The sequence below is a fragment of the Sitophilus oryzae genome, unplaced genomic scaffold, assembly GCF_002938485.1.
Source record: "Sitophilus oryzae breed Bouriz unplaced genomic scaffold, Soryzae_2.0 scaffold_172_pilon_pilon, whole genome shotgun sequence".
Classification (NCBI taxonomy): Eukaryota; Metazoa; Arthropoda; class Insecta; order Coleoptera; family Curculionidae; genus Sitophilus; species Sitophilus oryzae.
This window is the reverse complement of record NW_022146424.1, coordinates 2,314,108-2,333,338: the sequence shown is the minus strand read 5'-3', so window position 1 is coordinate 2,333,338 and position 19,231 is coordinate 2,314,108. Positions and strand designations below refer to the sequence as shown.

General features: G+C 33.9%; 1 protein-coding gene across 4 annotated transcripts; it reads right to left on the bottom strand.

Moving 5' to 3' along the window:
* Positions 1-612: 612 nt before the first annotated feature.
* On the bottom strand, positions 613-18,572 carry LOC115881636 (paired box protein Pax-6-like). Of its 4 annotated transcripts, none has more exons than XM_030899197.1 (4): positions 18,305-18,572; positions 17,879-18,094; positions 6,509-6,816; positions 613-2,092 (listed from the first exon to the last, which is right to left on the bottom strand). In XM_030899197.1, the coding sequence occupies exons 3-4, from the start codon at positions 6,811-6,813 to the stop codon at positions 1,363-1,365; spliced, it is 1,035 nt and encodes a 344-aa protein (XP_030755057.1). In that variant the 5' UTR covers positions 6,814-6,816; positions 17,879-18,094; positions 18,305-18,572; the 3' UTR covers positions 613-1,362. The 4 variants fall into 4 exon arrangements, with proteins under 4 accessions (XP_030755057.1, XP_030755058.1, XP_030755059.1 ...); XM_030899198.1 differs by having other exon boundaries at positions 17,879-18,063; XM_030899199.1 differs by having other exon boundaries at positions 17,879-18,046.
* Positions 18,573-19,231: the final 659 nt, after the last annotated feature.

Below are 19,231 nucleotides of genomic sequence, written 5' to 3'. Positions count from 1 at the left end.
CAAATTGTATTTTTAATAATTTCTCAATTTTTTCAAATGGAACAAGGGTGGCTCATTAGCATATTTGAAAAAAGCATTTTATTACGAACAATTTGATACCACATACTTGGTATTTCGAGTCAAATTGTCGTTATGACCCGTATCCAACAATTTCAAATAAACCTATGCGAAAATGTCAAAAGTTGACATATGATATGTCATTCTATTGACCGTGTAATTTTCTATCGAATACGGCAAAAAAATACCGAAGGTGTCATTTAAGAATCAAAAGTTGTAGTCATTTCCGGTGAAACAGGAAGTGACCAAAAACAATTGAATACGTCAATCAATCCTAATTTATGTAATATACTAATATACCAAATCTCGTTTTTTTATCTGAAAAAATAAAAAAGTTATAGAAGTGAACCACTTTTGAAACGCACCCAGTATATTAACTTTATTTAAAAAAATATATATTAACATCTTTTTTCTTATCTTATAAAAAAATCGTAGTAAGTAAGTAATAATTTTTGAATAGTCATACAAGGAATATGTTAATCAAACTAGAAGTTTTAATTTATTATTTTTATTTTATTATTAAAAAAAAATATTAAAAATATTTTGTTTCGCAAATTTGAACCTACTAATATTAACTAATTCTTTATACACGTATGGCACCTTCTTGATCAGTTTTTTTTCTACAAACTATATTTACAAACAAAATAACATATAAAGATATAATATGGCACAAATTCACAGAAATATTAACAACTTAAAACTAGTTGATACCTTTAGGAAATGTATCAGTCTTTTAAATAATATAATATATTTATATAGTCTTTACATTTACTTTAGTACAAAATCAGCTCTCTTAAATCGACCTAATTTTTTTTCAAATATATACAAAAAATATTAAGATTTTGGCCCGGCCTAGCCCTACATAACTACCTATTTTTATTTACTACATATCTTAAATACAAATAAAAAACCACAAAAATATTTAAACTATAACTTTTAAAAAAAAATACATATGTACATTATAAGTTGTTATATTTTTTTTATTTTTCTGATAGTTACAAAATTTATTTTGTAAGGTATTTCAGAAAATGACTAACAAAAACTCACCTAACAAAACTTTCTGAATTTGTATGCATGTGATAACATTTTTTTGCATTTTATGCATTCTATGTTACGAAATTATCAACAACTTGACACTAGTATTATTTAAAACAATACCTATCTATGTATTATTTTTGCTAATTTAGAAAAAGGGACAACGTTACCTAACTCTGATTTTCGTTTTCATCTTGGATCTCTTTTAAACTACCATCCCTTTTGTCATAAACTAGTATTATTTAAAACAATATCTACGTGTTATTTTTGCTAATTCAGAAAAGGGGGCAACGTTACATAACTTTGATTTCCGTTTCCGTCTTGCTTCAAATCTTTCAATCTACCATCTTCATAACTTGGATCATATTTAGGAGAAGCATTAGCATATCTTTCAGGGGACTGACTCAAATTCGGATCCACATACTCTATTTTGACTCCTATCGAATTCTCATCAGCTGTCGGCGAATGAGTTTGCAGCATAGAGTATTCTCTGCCCAACGGGGGACTCTGATTATTTGGAGGAGTTCCATAATCTTGTGCTCTCATCGGAGCAGTAAATAATTGAGAATCATGTGAATTAAGCATATAGGAGTAAGAGTTTTGACCAGAACCAAAGGTAGTGTATGAAGCAGGAGATCCAAAACCTGTATATGACGTTGGTGCAGGATTCAGTAGATTTAAATGGCTTCCCAAATCGTAGGTGTTCTGTCCATAACTCCAAGAGTCCACGGCAGGTGCTGACTGGTTCTGCGTGAACGGAATGCTTTGATTGAAGTTGGTGTTGATGGTTGAACTAGGAGAGGTTGAACTGATGTAGCCTGTTTTTCTTGGTGGTTCCCTCTTGCGCCATTTTGCTCTTCTGTTCTGGAACCAAACCTGGACCCGGGATTCGCTCAGGTTGAGTTTTAAAGCTAGTTCTTCTCGAGCGAAGACGTCTGGATAGGGGGCTCTTTCAAAGGCTCTTTCCAGTTCTTCAAGTTGGAATGCAGTAAATGTAGTTCTGGAAAAAATAAATAAATTGTTATAAATCATTTATGTTTTTGATAATGTATTGAAATAGACGGTAAATAACATGTTATAAAATATAACATCTACAAAAAAAATAAACAGAATAGGTAGGATTAGATGATTAGAATGTAGAATGTATATGAGGGGGTTAATTAGCGCGACTCTACAGATCTATTGTTTCCCCCTTTCTTCAGTTAGACCTCATCATTCAGTCTCAGGACTTTGACAAAAGCCAGTATCTGAGACGGTTTTACAGAGGTTAGTTTTCTATTTCCATCAGTCGTTCCAAGACTCTGGCACGAATGATTGTCGTCGCGGCGCACTCAGTGATGAGCTATTCTGGTGTTGCCCCATTTTCACCAGATAATCTACATTCGCTGTTGTATCTTAGCTTCAATCTACTGATGAGGTGTTCACTGAGGAGACTCATTGAGGTACTTAAACCAAGGAAAGTCTTTGTTTTTTCTCGGTCGTACGTTCTGAGAAATTTTCTTCGAGTGTCTTAGACTGTTGGAGGATTCCCATTTCAGGTTACTTGAGTTCCGTTTTAAGTTGGTTTCCACTTGGGAAGCAGAACGGTCCTGATCCAGTTAGTAGAGTGTTTTCTATTTTTCTAGCTAGATCGTTTGATAGTTAAGATAAGTTGTACGCATATATTCTTTATCTTTAGAAGAATAAATACACAAAAATTAAAAAAAATACAGTGAAGTCAAATCAGCCAAACTAATCAAAATTTCAAAGTAATATCCAAACCAACACGTGTCCTCGACAAACATCATTTTATACATCTCATCCCCTTATAGATGACTATCTAAAACAAATTTGTTTCGCTAAATTGACTTCGTCAGAGAAAAAAATGCGCCCGTGTCCGACAGCATGGAGGGCTCTTGAACTGCGTCGGTATTTCACACATCTGGCCCCCTATTGAGCGTTTCGAGTGGACAACAACTGACGCTACTTTTGACTGATTTTTACTTTTTTTTAGAAAAACCGAAATCTATTTGAATAGTACCATGCGGGTCGTTAAACAAGGAATATATTCAAGTGATTTTTATAAAAACGTTTATTTTAATGAGTCATTTTAGAAGGAGAGTTAAAAAGATTAGGGTGAGATAATAATGCGACCATTTTAAGAGAAGGTACAGATTGTAAGTACTTTAAGTATAGCCTATCCCATCAAATTCTAAATTCTTAAGAGGAAAAAATTAGAATATTTTGCAGATGTTATAAGAGGCCCTAAATTGCTCCAGAATATTATGGAAGGAAAAATCCAAGGAGGACGTAGTCAGGGCAGAAGACGAACATCCTGGCTGAAGCACCTCAGAGGAATGAACCTCAGAATGACGTCGAATGGATTATTTAGGGCAGCCGCAAATAAAATCAAAATAGCCATGATGTTTGCCAACCCCTGTTAGGAGACGGTACTAACTGCGGCTTTGCTACTACGGTACAAGAAGAAGATCCCATCAAAAATGTAAAATATAAAAAAATGCTTCGCAACGCAGTTATTCCACTACAAAACTTGTAAGATGTCATGTAAAATCAAATTACTTAAGTTAGTTAGCAATTATGAATATTTTTAGAAAATTATAATTTTCAAAATATTCATGAGCTCGAAAAAATTTCCGGAAATAATTTGACCTCTAGTGGTATTACTAGTGAAAATTTGAAAAAAAAAAATTTTTGCTTAAATTTTGAGAACTCTCCACCATCTTTTCTGGCGTTTCTTTCATTCGGAAATTATGTTTTTAACTAGAAACTATACCCATTTTTAAAAAGGGAGATAAAACAGACCCAACAAACTATAGAGGAATAACATTACTGAGCACCTCGCTAAAACTTCTGACTAAGATCATTGCGGACAAAATCTCCTCAATAGTGCCAATAAGCGAGGAACAACAAGGATTCCGAAGAAACCGATCAACTACCGATGCACTATTCATACTCAGGCAACTAGTTGAAAAATCCTTAGAATATAACTCTCCAGCCTATCCATGTTTTATAGATTTAACAAAGGCCTTTGATAGAATCCAACTAAAAGACATCATCACCATCTTGGAAAGCAGTAATGTCTCGAAAGAACTCATAGAACTTATCAAAGACTTAAACACAAACACAACAACCCAAATAAGAACAAACTTTACCTTAACGCAGCATCTTCGAACTACAACTGGTATTCGCCAAGGCGACAGTCTCAGCCCTCTGTTATTAAACACAATCATGGATCAAGTAATAAAAACCGTCAAAAATACTGGATTAGGATATCGAATGGGAATGCATAAAGTAAACATATTATGCTATGCCGATGACGCAGTACTTATTGCTGAGTCAGAGGACGACCTCCAAAGAATGCTACAAGCTTTTAACAGACAGGCAGAAAAACTTAACATGCAAATTTCCACAAATAAGACCGATTGCATGACCATTACAAAGGAGCCTCTAAGGTGCAAATTGGTAATAAAAAACAAAACTATTGATCAGATAATGTCATTCGAATACCTCGGATGCAAAATTACAAGCTCAGGATTCCTGGAAGAAGAAGTAACGAACAAGCCAATAAAGCTGCCGCAATATCAGGACATCTTAAATATCCCATATGGAAAAACAAACATTTGAGTACAGAATGTAAGTCGAGAATATACAAAACCTGCATACGACCAGTGATGACATATGGTGCGGAAACCAGAGCTGAAACATCAGTAACAAAGAGAATCCTACAAACTACTGAAATGAAGACCTTAAGAATGATAACTGGATACACATTGAGGGACAGACAGAGAAATGTAGACATAAGAGAAAAGTGCCAAACAAACGACGTTGTCAGATGGATAAGGCAGAGAAGAAGAGAATGGAACCAGCATGTCAATAGAATGGGCCCCGACAGAATGGCCATAATAATTCGCAACAATGTACCCCATGGCAGAAGACCTACTAGACGACCACCTAAACGTTGGCAAGACAGTTGGCAGTCAACCTCGCAAGAGTTGCTTAGACGAGAAGGAAACCGAAACTAAACAGGCGATACGCCTTCTAAAAGAAGAACTAGAAACTAAACAAATTTCGAAAAAAAATCCAAAATATTACAAAGTTTCAAAAAGAAATCGCAAAAAATACCCCATAGACGTGTTCTCGAAATCGAAATATACTACCCCTAGAAATTTTTATACCTATTTAAGACTCACCCTGTATAATCAATTATTTCTCAACATTTATAGTGACTGTATCAATATTAGACATCTTTATTTCTATACACAATGATGGGGTGGCTGCCACACCCAAGCAGCTAATTTTTTTTTCAAAAATAAGATTTTTACTGAATTACCGTTTAAAAAATCAGTACGTAAATGGTCAACAGTACTCAAATGTAAGTACCAATAAATCAGTAATATACAGTACAGATATAAGTTGGCATTGACGTCCAATATCGATTTAAGCAAGCTTAAATAGTTCATATGGACAGCACAGGTTTACACGTTAACCTTATTCTATATTTTTAATATTATACAGGGTGTTCGCTTCGGTTGATTATACGAAAACGGAAAGATATAGAAAGAAAATATTCTATGGGAGACAATGTGCACAATTTAAAATTATTTTGAAATATACAGGGTGTTTCAGAACTAAGATCCATACCAAAGTTATATTTTTTCTTATAGAACACCCGGTATTTTATTTTATTTCTGGATTCCTGGGCCCAAAAAAGGCATTTATTATAAGGTTTAAATGGTTAAATATGTTTAAAATCTTTGGTTTTTGAGATATTTAAAGATATTTAAATTTGCATGCTACAGTAGAATAGATTGTTAACACCCTGTACATTACTATTCAGAATTAATTCTTATGCTGAACAAAATAAAAAAAATATGCTCAATTTAAAGGTAGAGAAATAAACTTTACTGAAAAATGGTATTGCTTCCTCAACTTTATACAGGGCCATCAAAAGTTACTGATCTGTTTTAAGGATATATTTTATACAAAAACTTCGTTTTTCAAATGCAACACTCTGTATTTTTTTAAATAAATCGAAGCAGATTCAGATGCTCTTTAAAAACTATATTAGGGTTTCCTATACCTATCTAGCTCAGATTTTGCATAAAAAGCGATTTTTAAATATTGCAATCAAGATGGCTGGTATCGGTATGGCAATTTTATAGTGATAGTTTAGAAAAAATTGGGGGATGACACCCCCGCCTAGAGGGTTGAAGATTTTGCAATCATTTTTGGGGCAAAAATTGTCCCCCTCACAAACAAAATTGACGTGTTTTTGAATTTTCTGAAAAAAAAAATTACACTGGCCGTTATGCCTTGCGGAACGTTTTCGATGGGCCACCCTGTATAAGATAGCGGTGAATAACTTCCCCCTTCTCGTACAATTTACAATCTAAGTCTTTCGCTGACAAACTCTTACCTCGTTTTTTTCTTTTTCACTCCGTTATTGTCACTCTTCTTCTTCTCATTTTTCTTGCTCGTTGTGGACGAAGCGTTCGCTATCTCTGTCGAATTCAAAGCCTGCGATTGCAGCAAGACTACATCATCCTTTTTCTTCGATAGTCCGTTAGGAGTACCCACGTTCTCGATATTGGTTTGGTACGTCATGGAGAGGTCCTGGTGGTTCATGGGAGAGTGATCCAGCTTTTGTGCCGAGGCTTTCTCGTAATCTATCGGAGAGCCTAGGTTCGTGAACATTTCGTGTTGTTGCTGGAAACCGAGCATCACCTGGAAGAAAAAATAACTTACTATAAGTTTATTTTGACTAAGAAATTCATTTTAAGTGTGTTACATAATTTAATATTTAATTTTAATCATGTCAAAAAACACATATTGACACCATTGCCAGACAAGGTTAAACATTTTGTATCTAATTTATGAAGTACTTATAACATTACGTGTATGTAGAATACTCTAAACTTTTGTTTCAAATAACAAAGAAGGATACTTTTTAATATTTTAATGTTAAATTTAGGGATCCGATAAACTCGTATACAGGGTGAGTTTCCTACGATGTTCTCTATGGGTATCTCGGAAACTACTGGAGATAGAGAGTCGGTTAAATGGGGAAAGAATTGCAGTTTTGTGGGGTCATAAATATGCGCTTTTCAGGTTTTCGAAAAAGTTCATGGCTTACTAGACATTTTGAAAAAAACAAATTTCGGCTATTTTAAAAATTGTCCCTAATTCCATTATAATCTATTTTAGACAAAAAGTTTTCAGATAAAAGTTGTAGATAATCACATCCCTAATGAGACTGTGTTCTCCGATTTTTTCTAAAGCCTGTCATTTTTGACATATGACACAAACATATGTTTTTTTAAATGGAAACCATAGTTGGCCATGACTTCATAAAAAGCGCCGTTTTTTAAGCTTTTCAACGATATAAGCTATAATATGTTTCTTTCACAAAATTACTGAGTTATAACCAATTCTTATCTTTCTTGACTAATTTCACTTAGTTAGCCATGGAAACAAGTTCAATCGTTGTTGCTCTCAGAAATGTGAAATTGTCACATCCAATCTATGTAAATTAACATAAACAAAAATTGTAAATAAGAGTTTCTTAAATGATGAACAGTGTGTAGAATTATTGGTTCAACTTTTCTTAGCCACACAGTTTCGAGGATACGTTGACCGGCGAACGTTACGTTTTTTAGAAAACGGTTTTCAAAACATGTTAGAAAAGTTAAATTTAGATACTCGCGCATTAATACAGTGGTTCCAACATGACTTATGTTGGAACTCTCTTACATGACTTCATTATGACGCACCAACCCCCCCCACAATGAAAGAAATGTTATTTAAAAAATTATTTACATCATAATTATGTAGACTCAGGGAGGTGGACCAATTGCATGGGTCTCCTCGGTCACCTGACCTATCCATTTTAGATTTTTTTATGCGGTATGGTTAACAGCAAGTTTTACAAAAATACTTATGAATTAAGAGAGGCACTCGAAAAGGCGGAACAGGAGAAGTTTAATTAAGTCAACCGGTCGTTCTGTGACAATAGCTAGAAATTCAGTTTTAAAAAGATGCATTTATGTACTCAAAATAATTGCGGATTTTTTGAACATTTTCTAAAATAACTTAAAGTGTACGTAGTGATATTATTTTTTTGAGCTTTAGTTTGTGTAATCTAAATTGTAAAGAACCGTTTAATAACATATTTTGTCTTTTTATAAGTTATAAATCACAACAAAATTTGAACATCATTGAAAACCGTTCTCTAAAAAACGTAAGTAACTTTCACCGGTCAAAGTACCCTGTATGGCCAAGAAAAGTTGAACCAATAATCCTACACGCTTTTCTTCATTTGAAAAATTTTTATTTACAATTTTTATTTATTTTAATTTACAAAGTTTGGATTTCACATTTCTGAGAGCAACGACGATTGAACTTGTTTCCATGGCTAACTAAGTGAAATTAGTCAAGAAAGATAAGAATTGGCTATAACTCAGTAATTTTGCGAAAGAAACATATTATAGCTTATATTGCTGAAAAGCTTAAAAAATGGCGCTTTTTATGAAGCCATAGCCAACTATGGTTTCTATTTAAAAAAACGTAAGTTTGTGTCATATGTCAAAAATGACAGGTTTTATGAAAAATCGGAGAACACAAACTCATTAGGAATGTGATTATCTACAACTTTTATCTGAACACTTTTTGTCTAAAATAGATTGTAATGGAATTAGGGACAATTTTTAAAATAGCCAAAATTTGTTTTTTTCGAAATATCTAGTAAGCCATGAACTTTTTCAAAAACCTGAAAGGCGCATATTTATGACCCTATAAAACTGCAATTCTTTCCCCATTTAACCGACTCTCTATCTCCAGTAGTTTCCGAGATGCCCATAGAGAACATCGTAGGAAACTCACCCTGTATAATTGTGTTTTAAGCCCAGTAGTCGGTCGAGTGTCCTACTACTGGAAAAATTACTATTTTGTAATAACTTGTCTTATCTATCTATGCTTGATAATTTTATGTAATATGTACTGTCTTTTTCGTTTGTATAATATAATGAAACATGAGTTTTTGGTAATGTTTAGTGGTCGGACAGCAAAAACTCAACACAAACGCAGATGAAAGGAAATAAAAATTGTACGACCACCGGTCAACGCTAAATTTAATATACAGGGTGGCCCATCGAAAACGTTCCGCAAGGCATAACGGCCAGGGTAATTTTTTTTTGCAATTGCAATTGAGGTAAATGAAGCTATGGAGGTATTCGTACTGGGCCAAGTTGCCATGGATAGTACGCTGAGTACAAGAAAATTAGCCAATGAGACCGGCGGCGGCGGCGTGAAACGTACAAATATCCAAAGGATAATAAAAAAACACAAGTTGCACTCGTACAAAATTCAGTTGGTACAAGAACTCAACGAACAATTTTGATCGTCGCTTGCAATTTTGTGAAACTGTGACTGAACGAGTGGCGAATGATAATAATTTCCTATTTTATGTGTGTTTTTCAGATGAGTGTACCTACTTTCTTTTTGAACGATGTAGTTAATCGGCACAACTGTTGGTACTGGGCTGAGCACAACCCCAGGGTTTTTTACGGGATGCACACACAAAACCCTCAGAAATTGAACGTGTGGGCTGGTATTTTTGGAAATTCTATTGTTGATCAGTTTAACGATATTGAGAAGAACTTCAACGCACAATTCACAGAACAGCTATCTAGCAACTACCGCACCTGATCGTTCAACCTTGTGGCAAGTAAAAAAATGCGTAAACATAAGAAAAAAACTCAAATTGGTCGAAGGAATTTATCCTTATCGTTTACTCTGATCAAATTTCAATCCTTCATATTTTCTTAATGACTCGACCGATTTTCAAAAATGAGGCGGGGAAACATAGAGAATAGAAAACTCTTTTCATTGCGGCGCCACTTGACCCCCCTTCCTATTTGAAAAAAGTTGGGGGATGACGCCCCCGCTCAGAGGGTTGAAGATTTTGCAATCATTTTTGGGGCAAAAGTTGTCCCCCTAGCAAACAAAATTGACGTGTTTTTGGATCTTTTGAAAAAAAGAATACCCTGGCCGTTATGCCTTGCGGAACGTTTTCAATGGGCCACCCTGTATTTGAGAGGTCGGACAGTATCCCCTTTTCGACGTTATATTACGAGTTCAGACTGATTTTTTATGAGATTTTGGTTATTTTCAAGCATGAAGTCTAAAGTAAAAAGGATCATCAATACAACAAAGACGCACTAGGAAAAAGTGTCCAAACTGTCCGAGAAGAGGGAAGAATTGTACATGACCGTATTAAAGACAAATAAGCAACGTTTAAAAACGAATGGAACCAGAACATATTTTAACCAGAGAAATTGAAGAAAAATGTTTCCTGAAACCAACAGTGTTACCTACTCAATACAGTTGCTAAAAACAGTTAAAAAATTGTATCTAGAACTAGAAGAAGAAAAATTGAAAACTTACTAATGGATATATGAACCTTAGATTAACAATAAATATGAACCGCGTTAGTATCGTTTAAAGATGATATTTTCATATAGATAACATACAACAAAAAAGGTATATAGGTAACGTTCAAGCCTAAATTTGCTTTAAAATTATACATATATTAATAAGGGACTATCTATTTCATAAAATTTCGTTTTCATGCCATCAATAAAGAAAAATTAATCAACAATTTAAACTTAACCTTATTCTAAACTGTCCGACCATTGGCTAATTCACCCTATTTCTTTATCAGTTTCACTTATTGCCACAGGCCACTACACAAAGTTAAAGCAAGGAATCAAAATCTCTCAAAAAAACAGACAAAATCTCTATTCACCTACCTGTATCGAATGCGCATCATTGTTTTTATTCAACAACGTCGAACTCAAACTAGGCAACGGCTGATTATTGTAATCATTAAAGGCCTGATCGTCGAACGGGCTAGCACCTTCCATATCAATTAAACACAATCAAAACAACAATCTAGTCCAATTTAATCCGTTTGAAACTTTTTCAATCAAACAATTTAGACAAGCTGTTACTCTTACACTGACTTCTGACATTATCATTTTAGGCAATTTATATTTAACGAGCTCAATTGGACCCCGCACACCCCGTGTCGCCGATTGGACGGGCTTGAGCGATGCACGATATCCCATTGGTCGGGGCATTTAGAGCCGGCCAATGGCAGAGGTAGCGCGGAGGCTGCGAGAAGGAAAGAGCTGGCGAGGAATGAACGAGGGAGTGAGATGGGGTATGGAGGTTCGGGCTCTATAGAAATGTTTTTTTGCTGTTGAATCTGGACGGTGTCTCGGTGGGCATTGAAAGGAACAGGAAGCGCGGAACGTTTTTTATATAAACGGTTTTAATTGGGAATAATTCGAAAATTAGAATTAATAAAAGTCAGGTTTTTAGAGTAGATTACGGCGAATAAATTCAAAAACAATTGTTGTTGAAGTAACATCAATATTTGGATGAAAATTGGTATCTGGGAGTTTTGTGATACGAGAAATTTGATTTTGATGTCAAAATTACTCCTATTTCAAGGGGGCGCCACCTACATGTGTTTTAACTGTTTTGAAGAGTAATAACTTTTCGACCGTACCTGTATAAAACCACTGACTAAAAGAATATACATTTCCATGACTTTTTTTGTAAAAAATGTCTCTTGGTAAAAATCGCTACGAGCAACCATTCTCAAGATATTTAGAATGGAAATAGTCAATACATGTCATTATTGACAAAGAATAAGCACACGTCGAGTATAGTTATTTGACTGAAATAATAAATTTTTATTTTTTTAAATTAATCATAAGTTTTTCTGCGAAAAAATCATAATTAAACAGTTTCTTTTGAACTTTTGACACAAAAAGATTTCAAATTTATGATTTCAGTCTAATAACTATTTAGTCAACATGTTTAATTTATGTCAATGATGACAGGTATTGATAATTTCGATTCCAAATATGTCGAGCACCATTACTCGTAGCGATTTTTACCAAGAGACCTTTTTTATGTAAAAAAAGTCGTAAATGTATATTTTTTACTCAGTAGTTTTATACAGGTACCGACGAAAAGTTATTACTCTTCAAAACAGTTAAAACACATGTAGGTGGCGCCACCTACAAATAGGAGTCATATTGACATCAAAATCAAATTTCTCATGTCAAAAAAACACCCATCCACCAATTTTCATCCAAATATTGACGTTACTTCAGAAATTATTTGGAAAAAATCGAAATAAAAATGAAACTTCTACACCCTGTATCTCCGAAACTAAGCATTTTTGAACATACATTTATACCAACTTTATTACTTATTTTTATCTGCAGAATATGCTGCCGAAGTTTTCGGAATACAGTTCGGACCACCCTGTATATAATATCTAATTACAATTATTCAAAAACACTTTAGTACAAATACGTTTATAAAATCCGTTGGCGTTCTGTTAAAATGACATTATATCAAGTTAAACTTCAAAATTAACAATTTTGTAACAATTACTTAGTGATGAAAAATCAAAAAGTCTCAAAATTTCTGTCGGTGAATGATTATTTTTTACTAGAAACATTAGGGTTCCAAAAAACTTGGCCGTTTTTTTTTCAATATTTTTAGGCCGAAAAAAATTACGCGATATTTGGCAAAATCCCTCTCTTTCCCACGTGGGATTTAATGAGATTTGGTGTGACTCTTTCCTCTCGATTCTCTCACTTAATTTATGGAAACCCCTTTACACAAAAATATCAGCAAAATAAAACACTAAATCACCACAATACACCAAAACACTTAGTTAGCATCATCAACAGATGAAGACTCAACAGTGGTCAGCGAAACGCGCGTCCAGTGTAAAAGTAAAAGTGTTTTGGTGTATTGTGGTGATTTAGTGTTTTATTTTGCTGTGTTTTGGTTAAAACCATGTTAGTTAGCATCATCAACAGATGAAGACTCAACAGTGGTCAGCGAAACGCGCGTCCAGTGTAAAAGTAAAAGTGTTTTGGTGTATTGTGGTGATTTAGTGTTTTATTTTGCTGTATAACCCCAAAGGTTCCAACCCCAACTGTAATTAACAAAAATATCAGTTAATATTTTTTAGTTTTCTATATCATTTGAGATGTATTCCCGGTAACACTTATACCCACTTTAGACTTACAATACTTTAAAATCGATACACCCCAATAATCTGACTCTCAAAACCCACCCTGACCTTCTCTGTGCGCCTAGAAATTCCCACAAGAACCGCAATGACTAAACGGTCGGCCCACATCCATTAACTTTCGGACGGCTCGGTATATAGGTGTATATCGGCCTGATCCACGTGACCACCATGTATATCACGGCCGGGGGATGGTTTTACACCCCGAAAAACCCGCGGGGATGAGTGGGACTTGTTCTTAGTGCCCGTATAAAACTTGTGGGACAAATATTAGAGTATAATGTTCGACAATTTGTATTTTTGGGGGTTTGAAAATATGGTGTCTTGAGAACGACTGGTCCCTCTTTTGTTATTGGAAAAATAGATTAACAGTGGAGTTTAGGAAAATCAAAATCAATAGAGTACTATACAGGGTGAGTCTTAAATAAGTGCTAATATTCTTAATACTGTATTTCGACCTCAGAAACACGATTATAAGTTTTTTTCGAAAAAATTTTTAGAAATTTTGTTAGTTTTTGGTTAAAAACCATAATTTCTTGATGATATGGCAACATAAGTAGTAGATCTAAAAATTTAAGCAAAAAAATTTTTTTTTTGGAAGTTAAATAACTCGATTATTTTGGACTTATTTGAAAAAAGGTAAAGAGAAATTATGTTTTTTTTATCGAGATCTACAAGCCCTGAAAATATTTGCACTTATTTAAGATTCACCCTGTATAGTCCAAGAAAATAGGCCTTCAAATACGACGTTTTGGTAAGAACTTGAATTTGAAACTTCAAATTTTACATAGAAATACCTCTATACTTTTTTACTCAGATCAAAATTAACCGAGATAGTGGAGCTAAAAGCTAGAGAATGATAGAAATTAAAAAAAATATATAAGTTGCTGAAAAATTAATATATATAACATTTTTATTCAATTTGTTTGGAAAATTATAAATTTCAATTAAGATTTTTTTTTAAATTCATCCGAGAAGGGGTGACAAATATAAATAAATTGTTCTTTTTTTCAAATTTCAGAGAAACGTAAGGACTTTGAAAAAAAATATTTCAATAAAAGCTGAAAGTGTAAAAAAACTGAATAAAAATTCAATAATTTTCAACCCCATGAAAAAAAATTACTGTTGTCCCATAAAAAATATTTATATGGTAAAGCAACGTTTGCCGGGCCAACTAGTATACCGGGTGCGTCTCAAAAGTGGCTCACCCTTATAACTTTTTTATTTTTTCAGATAAAAAAAACGAGATTTGGTATGTTTGTATATGACATAAATTAGGATTGAATGACGTATTCAAATGTTTTCGGTCACTTCCGGTTTCACCGGAAATGACCACAACTTTTGATTTTTAAATGGCACCCTCTGAATTTTTTTACTTTATTCGATAGAAAATGACACTCTGAATATAATGACATATCATATGTCAACTTTTGACATTTTGGAATATTCGTTCGGTTTTATTATATTCGTTTCGGTTTATTTAGAATTGCAACAGGCGATTCATAGCGACAATTTGTCTCGAAATACCAATTGTGTGGTACCAAATTATTCGTAAAAAAATGCTTTTTCCAAATATGCTAATGAGCCACCCTCGTTCCATTTGAAAAAATTGGCGCTGGGAGGCACGTATAGCCGCCCATACTAAAATATGTTAATAAAAAATTGGTAGGCAGTTCTTTTAGTTTCAAAGTAAAGGAATTTTTCCAATTTTGGTCCGCGGTTATTTCCCCTATCCGCCACCTGGGGTCGCGTCCGATGGGAGTTTGGAGTTCTCCACACGGATTTTCTCAAAAACGGACTACGGAAACACGGAATATCTCAAAAACTGCGACTTTGATTTTGATGTTATTACAAATTTTGTTGCAAATATTATTCCCAATTTTTAATTTTGGAGTTATGATTTTTTAAAATTTTTAACCCCCTCCCATACCCCCTTACCAAAAAAAAACATTAATAGGGAATGTCCCATAGTGAAAGATAAACAAGGAAATATAATGACCTCAAAAGAGGATCAGCTGCACAGATGGACAGAATTTTTTAGTGAGCCTCAACAGGTAACAAATGATATTGATGAGGTACCAACGTCTCCAACAAAGAACTGCAAATCTAGAATCGCAACACGTGCTCCATCGATTCAAGAAATTAAGCAAACATTATCACAGCTTAAAACTGGCAAAGCGGCAGGTCCTGATAATATACCCGCTGAACTATTTAAGATACACCCAGAAAACATTGCACAGCTACTAGAGACAATAATAAAAAGCAGTTGGGAAACAGAACATATCCCGTCAACGTGGAAAGAAGGACTTATTGTAAAACTCCCCAAGAAAGGCGACTTATCCCAGTGTAAGCAACTGGCGAGGCATTACCTTACTTAACACCATTAACAAGATAATTGCTACACTCATCCAAAAAAGAATATCAGATGCCCTTGAACCGACTTTGAGAAAAGAACAAGCAGGCTTTAGGCCTCAAAGATCATGTATCGACCAAATTAATACTCTCGGAATAATAATAGAGCAATCTCAAGAGTTCAGATCGCCATTATACATGGTGTTCGTGGATTTTCAAAGAGCATTCGATACTATAAAACACATAGCCATCTGGAAAGCTTTGAGAGAAAAAGGAATACCCGAAAAAATAATCCGCATGATTAAAATGTTTTATCATGATACTACAAGCTGTGTATTACATAAAGGTCAAGTGGGGGAGAAAATTTCTATTGCAGTAGGTGTAAAACAGGGCTGTATACTTTCGCCGCTACTCTTTAACATCGTTCTGGATGTAGCACTAAATAGAGCATTTAAAGAACCACTTGGGATACAATGGGGACTCTTAAGCAGGCTAGAAGACCTGGATTACGCAGACGATCTATGCATCTTTTCCCATTCACATTCGGATATGTCTCAAAAACTTCTTAGACTCCAAGAGGAAGCTAATAATGTCGGTCTTCAAATCAACGTGGCGAAAACCAAAGAAATGAGGTCAAATACTCCCAACAATCAAGATCTATACCTCTCCAACCGAGCCATCGAAAGAGTTGATGAATTTCAGTACCTGGGAAGTATGGTTCACAGCGATGGGGGCACAGAGAAATATATAGAGGAAAGGATTTTGAAGGCACAAAGAGCTTTTGGCATGCTTACACCTGTGTGGAACTCCTCTATATATAGCAAAAAAGCTAAAGTCCAGCTCTTCAATAGCAATGTCAAATCTATTTTGCTTAAACTACTAATGGCCAGATTCTCGGGTGTCACAGTATTTTTGTGTCAAAATTTGGTTAAAATCGGTTTAGCGGTTTTTGAGTTATCGTGTTACAGACGGACAGACAAACAGACAGACAGACACCATGAAAATATTTTGTATTTAGGTCATTTATGACCCAAACAACTCATTTTGAAAGAAATTAAAAAACCTTTTTTTTTTGTCGATCTTAGCCTACCATACCTGTTGGAGCTATGCTTGAGATATGATTAAAAATACGATTTGGGCATCTTTTAACCGGCCAGGACAAGACACTAAAAACATTAGACGATTAAATATCTCTTTCCAAGGCTTCTTGATTAAAAATTAGTGTTTTTAACACAGCCATGGCACTCAAAATGTCAAAAGTTGACATATGATATGTCATTCTATTCAGAGTGTCAATTTCTATATTTTTTAACGGGATCAACCATTTTAGAACAAGCAACATTTTTTATGAATAATACATTTTTCTCAAAATGTCAATAATAAAAAAGTGTTTCCTCTTGTAAAGAGAATTCGGAGACATACTGTAAAAAATTTTTTAAAATATATTAATTCCAAGTTTTTCAAAATAAGTTAATTCCAATTTTTCAAAAAAATTGAAATCGTTTGTTTGTCTTTGATGATTAGTTTTGTAAAAAAATGTTTCCATTTTTTGTAAGTTTTAAATTTACCGTATAATCACTTTGAAAAATCTTAAATGCAGAATCATTTATTTTCAAACAAATTAAAATCCACTAGGGACGCGTTAAATTTCAAAGCATTTTTCACTGTGTCTTTCTAAACTTACTACTTTTATTGTCATTTAGTGCTGAATAAATTTCAAATACCATTGTTCTCGTTCCCATGAAACAATAATTCATTCTAAATACGATTTTTGGTATAACCTGTTTAAAAAACGTGCGATTCGAGACTACTTCAGGCTATCTAATCAGAGCTTGTGGCACTCTAGATTGAAATTTAAAATACAATTTTGTTTTAAGCCAAAATGTCAAAAGTTGACATATGATATGTCATTCTATTCAGAGTGTCAATTTCTATCGAATAAAGTAAAAAAATATCGAGGGTGCTATTTAAAAATCAAAAGTTATAGTCATTTCCGGTGAAACAGGAAGTGAGCTCAAACCATTGAGTAAGTCAATTAATCCTAGTTTATGTCATATACTAACATACCTAATCTCGTTTTTTTATCTGAAAAAATAAAAAAGTTAACGGGGGTGAGCCACTTTTGAGACGCACCCGGTACAATAAAAATATTAACGACAAAATTAATTTTAATATCTATTTAAATATTCATTAAAATTAGTGTTACTAAAGAAATTAGCAATTACTTGATTACGATTATTATAAATAGAGACCTATATTCTACAATAATTAAACTGGTTAAATAAGATTCAGATCAATATATTTATTTATAGTTACCTTGATGGATATGAATTAAGTCCAGAGTCAGCTTGTTTAAATATTCTTTAGCGGAAATAATCATCCTGCTGGTTATGGTCGCTTGTTACAACTAGACATGGACAGTTTAATGTAATTTAAGGTTATATCACATCACACGCACTATACACAATGTATATTTGTTACATTCTTGTAAATAAAAAATACTACAGATAACGTTTGCATAATATTTTTTTTCTAAAATAATTGTTGTTAAGTAGGTACCGTATGATCGAATAAAAACGGCGTCAGCGATGTCTATGAAATGACGATCGATGACATTTCCCATATAATTTTACAAATGACAGCGATCTTCATTTCATACTCATCGCTGACGCCGTTTTTATTCGATCATACGGTAGAAAAAATAAAAAAAATATGACGTAATACTGGCTATTTGAAATGAACCTCATTATATCTCTAGATATCAGGACTTAATCCAATTAGACACTAAACACTCATTTTTAAGAAGCACTGTAATCACTAAACACTAAATTATTTAAAAATACCGATTGTAGGCTATGCGATAATCGTTGTTGAACGGCGAGCGTTTGAGCGTTGTCTTGTTGCACCCCCAAACCATATTCATAAACTGTGAGAATTAAAGAAAATTAAGAGATACACTATGTCAATTAAAACCATTCATAAACAATAAAGGCTCGAAATGGCGACGGGGCCGCACAAGCACGCATTCGGCTCAATATAACTGAATTTATCAATTTACTCAATTTTTCCCTATTAGCGACAATGACTATTAGTGCAGCTATTAGCTATATTAGTTTAACTGGCCAGATTCTTTAATGCAATTCAGCTCAATATTGTTCAATTGTTGCTATTAAAACATTTTACCACGCTTAACCGTTCAGCATCCAGTCAAATTTAGGCCTTTATTCCGTAGGGTTGTGCCCCAGTGTCCCAGTTTAGTGCCTTACAAAATGTTGGTTGTTTTAACAAAAATCTTCAAATCACTATTGTGCTACATTGTATAGCGATTGTGTTCTTGTATCTCCACTGGATCCAATAATTCAAGGGGACTCTATTCCGTAGGGTTGTGCTCCAGTATCCCAGTTTAGTGCCTTTTGGTTGTTTACCAAATATCTTAGATCAGAATTGTACTACGTTGTATAGTGATTGTGAGCTAATATCTGCGTTGGAACTAATAATTCCTGGATTTTATTAATTCAGCCTTGAAAATGGTGCGATGTGTTTTGTGTTTAGTGATTATCCAGTGCAGGAGGTGTATTTGTTAGAAAAAGAAAAACATTTAAACGCCTCAAATAACCTTGAAATCAATCAGCATTCCTGTATGTAAAGTTGTACCGTATGATCGAATAA